This window comes from Leptodactylus fuscus, chromosome 3 (assembly GCF_031893055.1).
Source record: "Leptodactylus fuscus isolate aLepFus1 chromosome 3, aLepFus1.hap2, whole genome shotgun sequence".
Taxonomy (NCBI): Eukaryota; Metazoa; Chordata; class Amphibia; order Anura; family Leptodactylidae; genus Leptodactylus; species Leptodactylus fuscus.
In genome coordinates, this window is record NC_134267.1 from 28,087,617 (window position 1) to 28,099,872 (window position 12,256).

The following is a 12,256-nucleotide window of genomic DNA, read 5'->3' on the forward strand; positions in this document are numbered from 1 at the left end:
AGGGACCAGTGCTGTCACCCAGATAAGTCATGGCTCCCTCTCCAGTGCCCACACGAGGACAGGACAGTATGTTTGTTTTTCATCTGCCAACCTGTCATCCTGAGCTACCTGGTTCATGAGAAGGCACACAGAGGGAGGGAAGGATAACCAGCCCCAGGGCACAGAGATGACCGCACTGACCCCTGACTTTAGGGGGTGTACAAGGATCAGCACCAGGAGTCGTCAGGTATAAAGTTATCTTTATAATGTAACACAAGATACACAATATAACTTACATCATATACACCCCAGAGGTAACACAAAGAGCCCAACCCGAGCCCCTAGAAGACACATTCCCCAGATGCAGCATGGTCACTGAGGATTATCCCTTTACATTCACTGGCTTCTGGGTCTTCCCACAATCCCTTGCTCCTGAGCACTATGCTCATCCTGAGCTCCCTGGTTCTTCTATAGTACAGACCAGGCCAGTTCTTCTTCCTTCTCCTACATGTACCGGGCACTGCAGCGCTCCACCTGATGGGAGGGACTGGTAGCTATGCTCATCCAGAGCCCCCTGTTTCATCTCTACTTCATGTCAGGCCCGTCCTTTCCCTCCCGCAATCTGATGCTCTGCAGCAGGGGGAAGGGCCATTCATGCTCATCCTGGGCTTCCTGATTCCTGAACAGATTACTCATCCGGTTATGGCAGCAACTGCTGAGTGTCAAGGGAAGTTGTCAGGATATTTACGCTCATGTACTGCCCCTTTCGAACCAATAGATGGCCTTACTGCTTACAATGGGCTTAGATTTAGGGGGAGGGCCTTGGGTGAGGCCCCGCCTTCTCTATTCACTAGACACATCCTAAAAACCAGAAGGGATTGTCAACAAAAACCCAAAAATAGAACATTAACCCTTAAAGTAAAAAAAATTCCCTCTAATTATTGGGTTTTGACCCCTCCTGTACAGCCAGGGGTCACCAAGATGGCCGCCGTGACCGCTCCTAAATGAATGGTCACCTAGACAAGGATTGTGCCGCTCAGGTGTCTGGGAAAGCTGGAGGACAAGCTTTGTGGGAACTTTCAGAGCAGCTATAGTAGTCATCCAACTTTACCAGATACAGATATGCGCAAATGAAGAGGATTTATTAACCATTTAGGTGACAGCAACTTCTAATTAGTGGGAATTTTTTGTTCATTGAATTATTTGCGTCCAATAAGAGGATGAGATTGATAACTCCGCCCCTTCTCCTCCCCCAAACCCGCCACCGATTCCCTCAGCTATGCAGCAATATAAGGTTTAGTGCAAATACAGTCCTGGGTCTTCCATAGACCGCTACCGGATCAGCCCCCCCAAGATGGCGGCAGGAGGAGTCTACTGGGCCTGGACTTCTGATTCCCCCTGTCCATAAATACATATTTATACGTGTTTATCAGTTGTCAGGCCGCCGCTGCTCGATACCGGCTCGTGCTCCAGCGAGTCAGGCGCTATTTTTATCTGGAGTCGTCTCCGTGGGTGGTTTGTGTTCTGAGGCTTCAGTACACGGCGGTGGCGGCGACGACTGACAGGCTGGTAAAACAATCTGTACGATAACAGGCGAGGGGGCGCGAAGGAAACCGTAAGCGAGAGCCGGATTGTGCGGCTTCAGGAAAAACAATCAATAAGGATCCGTACGGAGGAGGAAACTAATACATCTCTCAATTAGCGGCGGGCGGCGGCGGCAGTGCCCCAATCTCCACTGCAATCTGCTCAATTAGCGGCTGACGTTCCTATGGACACGATCGGACGGGGGGGCTGGGCGCGAATTCCAGTCCTGATGAAGATTGAACAGCAATTTTCTCTCCCAGGAGCCGCGCGGATCCATCGCAGGACAGCGGTGTCCTTGGGAACACAAAGTCAGGGTTACAACAAGATTACAAAAGTGACTCCGCAAGATGTCCGGCCGCCCTCAGTGCGCCTGGCTGCGTCCGCTCTGCTCAGTCCCCGATGGCCGCAGCGTTAACGATACCGTCTGCTCGCTCGATGAGCCCTCCTCGCCGCTCTCCTCCTTGTGGCTGATGGTCTGAGCCGGACACTCAAAGTGAACGCAGTGGAAAACCTGGAAAGAGAAGAAGGGGTTAAACCAAAAGCATGTAATCTGTTCCAAAGAAAGCTGAGTGACAACCAATATGGCCACCATGTCACATATCGTAGGGATCAGCATAACAGGAGTGAGGAAGAGGAAGATCCGGACATTTACAGAACCCCCCAACTTTCTCAAACTCCTGGATGAACCAGGACAAGTGTGATCTTTAGGATGCACACCGCTGTCGGCCATATTAGGTCTTACAGGGCTGTGTATAGGTCGGACAAATGCTCCTATCTGGTAGTCGTAGTCAGATAACTGTTCTACCCCTCGTCACTTCTGATTATACAACATGGCCAACAATTGGATCCCGTCACATGTGAACTGAGAATAAGAGAACGGACAGCGCGGGGGAGGTGATAGAACAGAAGGCGGAACGTGAGAGCCAGGAAAGTTTCGCACTAGCCGGAGTCAGGCACCTTGGAGACTTTTACGTAAGAAGTCAGAAAACTCTGTGTCTCCAGGTCCATAAAACACAGAAAAAAGCAGAATAATTCTGTAAATAATGAGTGTCGCTGTCCCTTTAAGAGCGACGGCGCTGTAACGCGCTCACATCTGGATATTATCATACAGATTGGAGTCATTATGGCGGCCGGTATCCCGACCGTTTAGAGAATAATAAAGTGGCGCTTCGTGTAAATGAATCAATAGTAGTGGAGTCAGGCGGCGGTGCAGTGGCGGTGCGGTGTTATTATCGGACTGAAACATCACAGGAAACTGATCAAACTATAATCAATGGTGACAGTGGCCGAGCCGTCCGTACAGCGCCACACCCCGCACTAGCCACGGCCGCCATGATACAGGCACTCAGCGCCGCTCACCCATCATTTACCCCTTTACTATCATGTCTTATACTCTAGTCACACCAAGAGCTGCAAAATAACTACTAATTTCTTTATTCTCTGTCCTCTGCTGAGACTTGTAGTGCTGACTGTTACAGTCCTATGAAAAAGTTTGGGCACCCCTATTAATCTTAATCATTTTTAGTTCTAAATATTTTGGTGTTTATAACAGCCATTTCAGTTTGATATATCTAATAACTGATGGACACAGTAATATTTCAGGATTGAAATGAGGTTTATTGTACTAACAGAAAATGTGCAATATGCATTAAACCAAAATTTGACCGGTGCAAAAGTATGGGCACCTCAACAGAAAAGTGACATTAATATTTAGTACATCCTCCTTTTGCAAAGATAACAGCCTCTAGTCGCTTCCTGTAGCTTTTAATCAGTTCCTGGATCCTGGATAAAGGTATTTTGGACAAACAATTCAAGTTCAGTTAAGTTAGATGGTCGCCGAGCATGGACAGCCCGCTTCAAATCATCCCACAGATGTTCAATGATATTCAGGTCTGGGGACTGGGATGGCCATTCCAGAACATTGTAATTGTTCCTCTGCATGAATGCCTGAGGATTTGGAGCGGTGTTTTGGATCATTGTCTTGCTGAAATATCCATCCCCGGCGTAACTTCAACTTCGTCACTGATTCTTGAACATTATTCTCAAGAATCTGCTGATACTGAGTGGAATCCATGCGACCCTCAACTTTAACAAGATTCCCAGTGCTGGCATTGGCCACACAGCCCCAAAGCATGATGGAACCTCCACCAAATTTTACAGTGGGTAGCATGTGTTTTTCTTGGAATGCTGTTTTTTTTTTTACGCCATGCATAACGCCTTTTTGTATGACCAAACAAATCAATCTTTATTTCATCAGTCCACAGGACCTTCTTCCAAAATGAAGCTAGCTTGTCCAAATGTGCTTTTGCATACCTCAGGCGACTCTATTTGTGGCGTACGTGCAGAAACGGCTTCTTTCTCATCACTCTCCCATACAGCTTCTATTTGTGCAAAGTGCGCTGTATAGTTGACCGATGCACAGTGACACCATCTGCAGCAAGATGATGCTGCAGCTCTTTGGAGGTGGTCTGTGAATTGTCCTTGACTGTTCTCACCATTCTTCTTCTCTGCCTTTCTGATATTTTTCTTGGCCTGCCACTTCTGGGCTTAACAAGAACTGTCCCTGTGGTCTTCCATTTCCTTACTATGTTCCTCACAATGGAAACTGACAGGTTAAATCTCTGAGACAACGTTTTGTATCCTTCCCCTGAACAACTATGTTGAACAATCTTTGTTTTCAGATCATTTGAGAGCGGGCTGTCCATGCTCGGCGACCATCAAACTTAACTGAACTTGAATTGTTTTGTAAAGAAGAATGGTCCAAAATCCCTTCATCCAGGATCCAGGAACCGATTAAAAGCTACAGGAAGCGACTAGAGGCTGTTATCTTTGTAAAAGGAGGATCTACTAAATATTAATGTCACTTTTCTGTTGAGGTGCCCATACTTTTGCACTGGTCAAATTTTGGTTTAATGCATATTGCGCATTTTCTGTTTGTACAATAAACCTCATTTCAATCCAGAAATATTACTGTGTCCATCAGTTATTAGATATATCAGACTGAAATGGCTGCTGCAAACACCAAAATATTTAGAACTAAAAATGATTAAGATTAATAGGGGTGCCCAAACTTTTTCATAGGACTGTATATACAATACAGCAGCATGTGCGGATATACAGCACAGAGTACAAAGCACCACATGTGCAGCTCAGGATGTGACTGGAGTACTGACACAAACAACTCTGTGACTATACACACTGAATATGAAGGGGTCGGGGGTCTCACCTCATTCGCTGTGTTGTGGGTCCCTACGATCCTGATGAAACACGTTGGCTGTCGGTCAAACGTTATTGTCTGCCATGACCTGAAAGACAAAGAGGCAGGCAAAGGGTTAATGTCAGTGTCTGTGCAGTGTACGGAGCAGCGACATCCGAGGGGTAACCCCGCAGCGTCACCCCTAAACGATACCAAACAAGGCTTATACTCCAGTCACAGCCAGAGCTGCATTCACAAGCTGTCTCTCATGACAAGGCTATTACACCCCAAGTATCAGCCTGTCATTATCCTGTACCCCGAGTATCAGCCTGTCATTATCCTGTACCCCGAGTATCAGCCTGTCATTATCCTGTACCCCAAGTGTCAGCCTGTCATTATCCTGTACCCCAAGTGTCAGCCTGTCATTATCCTGTACCCCAAGTGTCAGCCTGTCATTATCCTGTACCCCAAGTGTCAGCCTGTCATTATCCTGTACCCCAAGTGTCAGCCTGTCATTATCCTGTACCCCAAGTGTCAGCCAGTTATTATCCTGTACCCCAAGTATCAGCCTGTCATTATCCTGTACCCCAAGTATCAGCCTGTCATTATCCTGTACCCCGAGTGTCAGCCTGTCATTATCCTGTACCCCGAGTGTCAGCCTGTCATTATCCTGTACCCCAAGTGTCAGCCTGTCATTATCCTGTACCCCAAGTGTCAGCCTGTCATTATCCTGTACCCCAAGTATCAGCCTGTCATTATCCTGTACCCCAAGTATCAGCCTGTCATTATCCTGTACCCCAAGTGTCAGCCTGTCATTATCCTGTACCCCGAGTGTCAGCCTGTCATTATCCTGTACCCCAAGTGTCTGCCTGTCATTATCCTGTAACCCGAGTGTCAGCCTGTCATTATCCTGTACCCCAAGTATCAGCCTGTCATTATCCTGTACCCCAAGTATCAGCCTGTCATTATCCTGTACCCCGAGTGTCAGCCTGTCATTATCCTGTACCCCGAGTGTAATCCTGTCAATCATAGCAGAACCATGGCTGGAGCTCTGTATGTGACTGGAGTATATGCAAAAGTCTAAAGGAAAAATATTCCCCTTAAATGCACTAAATCTACAGCGCGACAACAAAGACCGACCGCCAAGTGCCGACTGTGTAACCGAGACCATAGAAAGTGCGTCCTCATTACCGCATAATACCGGAGAGCGGAGGAGATTTTCAGCCTCTCAGAAGATTCAGCAGCACTTGAGGATGTTTGTGATGGGGAGAGAACAATAGTAATGTAGATAGAGTACGAGAAGCCGGAGGTGCGGGGGGGCTAGAGAGGACGCTGCTCTTCTATCCCAAACTGAAAAGAGATCCAGAGACAAAGAGCTGCGGAGACACCAGAGCGCAGAACAGCTCATATCCATATACAGGCCAGAACACAAGCTCAATATCCGCCGCGCCATTGTACTGACACCCATGACACATCCACCGCTCGTACCTGACACTCACAAAGACGAGAGCACACAAAGCACTGTCAGCACGGAGAACAGGCGCACAATGGGCCCCGCTCCCCGACAAAGGAGGGACACAAAGACTATAACCACTGCATTATACAACTGACTAATAGAGGAAGCGGGCGCCAGAGCATGCGGAAAAATTACCAACTATACAGAGGGGAGGAAAATAAACCAAACACCTCAGTAATATAGAACTCTCCAGAGCGGGGCTGTACTATAGTAGTTATATTCTTGTACATAGGAGCAGTATTATAGTAGTTATATTCTTGTACATAGGAGTAGTATTATAGTAGGTAGTTATATTCTTGTACATAGGAGCAGTATTATAGTAGTTATATTCTTGTACATAGGAGTAGTATTATAGTAGTTATATTCTTGTGCATAGGAGCAGTATTATAGTAGGTAGTTATATTCTTGTACATAGGAGCAGTATTATAGTAGTTATATTCTTGTACATAGGAGTAGTATTATAGTAGTTATATTCTTGTGCATAGGAGCAGTATTATAATAGTTATATTCTTGTGCATAGGAGCAGTATTATAGTAGTTATATTCTTGTACATAGGAGTAGTATTATAGTAGTTATATTCTTGTACATAGGAGGTAGTATTATAGTAGTTATATTCTTGTACATAGGAGGTAGTATTATAGTAGTTATATTCTTGTACATAGGAGGTAGTATTATAGTAGTTATATTCTTGTACATAGGAGCAGTATTGTAGTAGTTTTATTCTTGTACATAGGAGGTAGTATTATAGTAGTTATATTCTTGTACATAGGAGGTAGTATTATAGTAGTTATATTCTTGTACATAGGGGGCAGTATTATAGTAGTTATATTCTTGTACATAGGAGCAGTATTGTAGTAGTTTTATTCTTGTACAGAGGAGCAGTATTGTATATGGCAGGTAGTCTCCTTTAAATGTGTTCTCAGTAGCTCTGGATGAGGTGTTGCGGTTTTATTGTACAGTGAGAGGTAATTGTGAATTCATTTAATCTTCAGCAGATAATAATGAACTTAATTAAACTTTATAATTAGAACATCTTTATATAGCTGCAGGATTCAGGCGTCGTCTCTAGCTCAGTATCTGGTTTTATCGCTATATCTGGTGATTGGACGTGCAGAGAACGAGTATGGGAGCAATTCCCTTCATGTCCGTAACCTCATCCAAGTAGAAGCAGTGATGATTAATGATGTAATTCGACCGACAATTAACTATATCTGTATCGCGATATAACTCGTGGAGTTGGTGGGTTTGGTGGAATAATGGTGCAATATGTCCACTAATATGGCGCATGTTCTGAATGCTCGCTCTCACGCCATTATCACCTGTGGTGGTAGAGCTGCGTACCTCGGGCACTCGTCCTGCAGACAGATATTTATTCCTCGCCTTCTCCAGAATGATGCTCTACAATGGCCGTTATTTGCTACACAGGAAAGGTTAGTTGGCGGAGTGCTCGGGTGTAATTATCGCCGCCTCTCACTATTTACAGCTCAGACAGTTCGGTTTTATAACAGACATTAGTGCGATACAGAAGACGATGGCGGCAAGAAAAAAAAAATCATCAGCAGCATTTGCCCTTTAAGAAGAAGAAAAGGAAAAGACGTTTCCTTTATTGTCATTGTAGGTGAAGACGAGAAATAAATCTCCACTCGGCATTTAAAGGGATGACAATGACATTGGCGCGGGCCGCTAATTGGCTTCTATTAAGGAGGTAGAGAGAGCCCGTAATAAGCTGCGTGACGGCTTCTATGGATGGCGAGCAGTGCCGGACAGGACGGGCTGTCCGGGAGTGAATCATCCACTGGTTACAAGGAGCAGAATAACAAGACTCGGCCTCATCCTGCGGCTTGACAGGCGGCTCTGTCCTGTCATGGCGGTATCAGCCGGAGCCCATCACATCTGCTGTAACCTTTATCAGCCGGGCTGGAATTATTCGCCATCTAATAAGGGCTAAATACTGTCTGGGTGAGAGTACTAAGAGTTGTCAGAGGTACATGACACATGTGACACCCGCAGGAGGCGAAAAGGCCGACCCTGTCACCTGACAATGGCGGAAAAAAGGTTTTATTATTTTAAATATCTTGCCCTGCCGCAGATCTAGGGGCGAAAATCATCTACTTGTAAGGAGGAGAAACTGTGAAGCCGCCACCTTGTTACTGCGCTATTATAATAATGAGCCTGAAGGCGGCTAGAAACCCAGGCACAGGATCATATAGCACTGGTGTAATATAAATCATGACGTAATATTACAGCCATGTATTATACACCACAGTCTGATATTATAGCCATGTATTATACACCAAGGTCTGATATTATATCCATGTATTATACACCGCAGTCTGATAACAGCAATAATCATCATAATAATAATCCTACTAATATTACAATGTGAAAGTTTGTGTGTTTGTTACTTGATCACACAAAAACAGATGAATGGATTTGGATGAAATTTGGCACATAGATAATTTGTCACCTTGATCAGGCTCGCACAGGCTCCTTTTTATCCCAGTAAATGACATGGTTTCACAACTGTTATGAATTTATGTTCACATACTACATTACACTGCTGTTGGCAGCAGCAGTATCATAGCTAATTGCACTTTGCTGATAAAGCCAGATCTGTTATCTCTCTATGTAAACACACAGATAACACTGATTCCATTGTGTACAAGTATTTGCATATCATCTGATCTGCTCCAGTGCTGAAACACTGACATGGGAAAACCCCTTTAATCCAAATTGGCATTTTGCCAATTTTAAACATGCCGAGGGAAAGAGAAAATCTAATTTGTCGCAAAATTTTAAACAACCACCACTATGAAGGTAACCAGAAGTTACAGAGTTCTTCTCAAGTGGAGCTCAGGAGGATTGAGAGCAGCCGAAACGCTCTTAGAGCAGCAGGAACACCGGAGCAGGCGGATCATCATTGCCAACACCACACATTATATGGTATCCCAGCAAGCTCTGAGATGCCAGAACAATCACAGGCACAGTGGGTGGAACAAGTTCAGCAGCAGGACAGCTTGAGAGCTGCCAAAACGCCAGAGTAGGTGGATCATCGACGCCAACAACACGCTCATTATATGGTATCCCAGTGAGCTGCTGAGATGCCAGAACAATCACAGGCACAGTGCGAGGAACAAGTTCAACAGCAGGACAGCTTGAGAACTGCCGAAACTGGCGAACCATCGACGGCAGCAATTTGCTGAATATAGGCGGATCATCGATGCCAACAACACGCAGATGAAGTCGCGGGCAGAGGCTAGTAATAATAAATAATAATAATAATAATAATAATAATAATAATAATAATAATCTACATGATATATAATGAACTTCACATTCACCTGCAGGGAACCTTTGTGCGATCGGCCACCATCGTCCACTGCTGCTGGTTTGTAGACACCTCAATGTAGTAGCTGTAACTTCGGTCGTCACAATCCCACAGCAATAACCTAGTACAAAAAGAGAGATGCTGATTAGTCAGCGACCACTAGTGACAGAGGGTGTCTATTATATCATATGACATACTATACCCTAATATTATGTTACATGATATATTATATCACCACATACTATCCATATGTCAAATTACATATGATATGACATCACTATATTACATTATAATATCCCATTTTATCACATTGCATATTATATCACAACATACTATATCACATGACCTATTATATCACATCACATTTATAGCGCCACTATATCCCACATCACTTTAGATGATATAATATGACGTCACATATTGTATGATCACATTACTCCTGCCCATTGTCCGGTATCCTGCGCACTCCACTCGTTCTTGGCCGTCTGTATTTATATCACTTTCCCCACAGACCTAATTGACAGATTTCCCTGACGTATCTGCAGTGGACGCTCTTTATTCCAGCCGCGCTCGATATCACATCTGACTCTGCAGGGGGTTATTGAAAACTGATAGATCTGTGATTTTGTTTACAGATCTCAAAGGTAACCCGAGGGCTTCTGTGCGCGCCATCGATTATGTGGGGGGCGGGGAGGAGGGATGGGGCGCCCTTCTTCTCAGTGATTCACTTATTGAGAGTTGCCTCTAATTTTCCAGCAAATCTTTCTTCTTCTAGTGAAGTCTATGATGTCAGAGGGCGAGCTCGGGGAATGGACGTGTAACCCTTCCTGTGCCTCATCCCCACTAGAGGGGCTTCTATGAACACGTGTCACTGCCCAAATATTTCTGGAGCTCATTCTACATCCCGATACATAAGTCTTTTACCAAATCCTATTCCATGATGATGGGACGGAAGACAGAAGCGGCTGGATGACTCTTGAAGTCTACAGAGACTTTCTGCTCAGAGTCAACCAAATACAGCAAGTCCACAGGACAGACGGACAATGACCCAAACATACTGCGAAAATAACCCAGGAGATAAGGCCAAGACGTGGAATATTCCGGCCGAGACATCACCAGATCTCCTCCGATCCAGGATGCCTCTCACTGCTGAAGACAAAAGGTAGGGCAGAAAGAGCCACAAGTGAAGACACTGCTGTAAAGAGCTGGCCCAGCCTCACACAGGAGGACTCTCAGCGCTGGGGATGTCCATGGTGCAGACTTCAATATCTATAAAGGATTCGCTACAAGGTATCACAAGTGGACAATTTAATTCATGGGAATGTTGATTTGAGCCCCTGAAATGAGGAGGATTTTTAGGTTGTAATTCCTAAACCTAGCACAGGATATTCTACAATTGTATCCCAGTTGTGTCACATCCAATGTGGCGGCTGCAGAGCTGAAATCATGAAGGTTGTTACTGGACAAATGGACCTAAATGTATAATAAGGCCCAGGCTGTAGCTCCTGTAGATCCTGTTATAAGAGATGACTAGAACCCTGCCAGGACCTTCCTCTTCACAGTGTTATAGGAGGTGACTGCCCCTACATGAGACACCCTGTATTACACTGCCCCCTCCAGGCAGGGCACAGCTTCTCATGACACCAAATGTAACTATCCAGTAAGTAAAAGATACACAGGGGGTCAGGGGTTACAGGACCCGGGACTGATCCCTTACATGACACAGACACCTTGTATAGCACCGGCACTGTCTGTAACACTTTCTTTCACAATCATACTCTTGCAGTAGAGGGCAGTGCACTGGTTCAATGCACACATACTGGACCCTGGGAACTAAAGTGAGAACAGCCATGGAACACCGCTGTATGGGGGTAGCAGAGGTCTAGTGGGGACCTCCCCCAGGACAGCACCTCCTATAACACCGCCATCTACTACAGCACCACTACCTCCTGTAACACCGCCATCTACTATAGCGCTACCACCTCCTGTAACACCGCCATCTACTATAGCGCTACCACCTCCTGTAACACCGCCATCTACTATAGCGCTACCACCTCCTGTAACACCGCCATCTACTACAGCACCACTACCTCCTGTAACACCACCATCTACTATAGCGCTACCACCTCCTGTAACACCGCCATCTACTATAGCGCTACCACCTCCTGTAACACCGCCATCTACTATAGCGCTACCACCTCCTGTAACACCGCCATCTACTATAGCGCTACCACCTCCTGTAACACCACCATCTACTACAGCACCACTACCTCCTGTAACACCACCATCTACTATAGCGCTACCACCTCCTGTAACACCGCCATCTACTATAGCGCTACCACATCCTATAACACCACCATCTACTATAGCGCTACCACGTCCTATAACACTGCCATCTACTATAGCGCTACCACATCCTATAACACCGCCATCTACTACAGCACCACTACCTCCTATAACACCGCCATCTACTATAGCGCTACCACCTCCTGTAACACCGCCATCTACTATAGCGCTACCACCTCCTATAACACCACCATCTTACTACAGCACCGTCACCTCCTATAACGCCGCCACCTTCTATGACACAGTCATTCCCCATAACATTGCTGGCACCCCTCCTCCACCACTACATATATGCAGGCACTCAGGC

General features: G+C 45.6%; 1 protein-coding gene across 1 annotated transcript in view; it reads right to left on the bottom strand.

Moving 5' to 3' along the window:
• Positions 1 to 227: 227 nt before the first annotated feature.
• BTBD9 (BTB domain containing 9) overlaps positions 228 to 12,256 on the bottom strand; it is a 52,211-nt gene continuing 40,182 nt past the window's right edge. The window contains exons 9-11 of the mRNA XM_075267326.1: positions 9,617 to 9,724; positions 4,790 to 4,868; positions 228 to 2,074 (exon numbers count right to left, since the gene is read on the bottom strand). Of these exons, the coding sequence (XP_075123427.1) occupies positions 1,925 to 2,074; positions 4,790 to 4,868; positions 9,617 to 9,724 (337 nt within the window). The 3' untranslated portion in view covers positions 228 to 1,924. The remainder of the gene's footprint in view (positions 2,075 to 4,789; positions 4,869 to 9,616; positions 9,725 to 12,256) is intronic.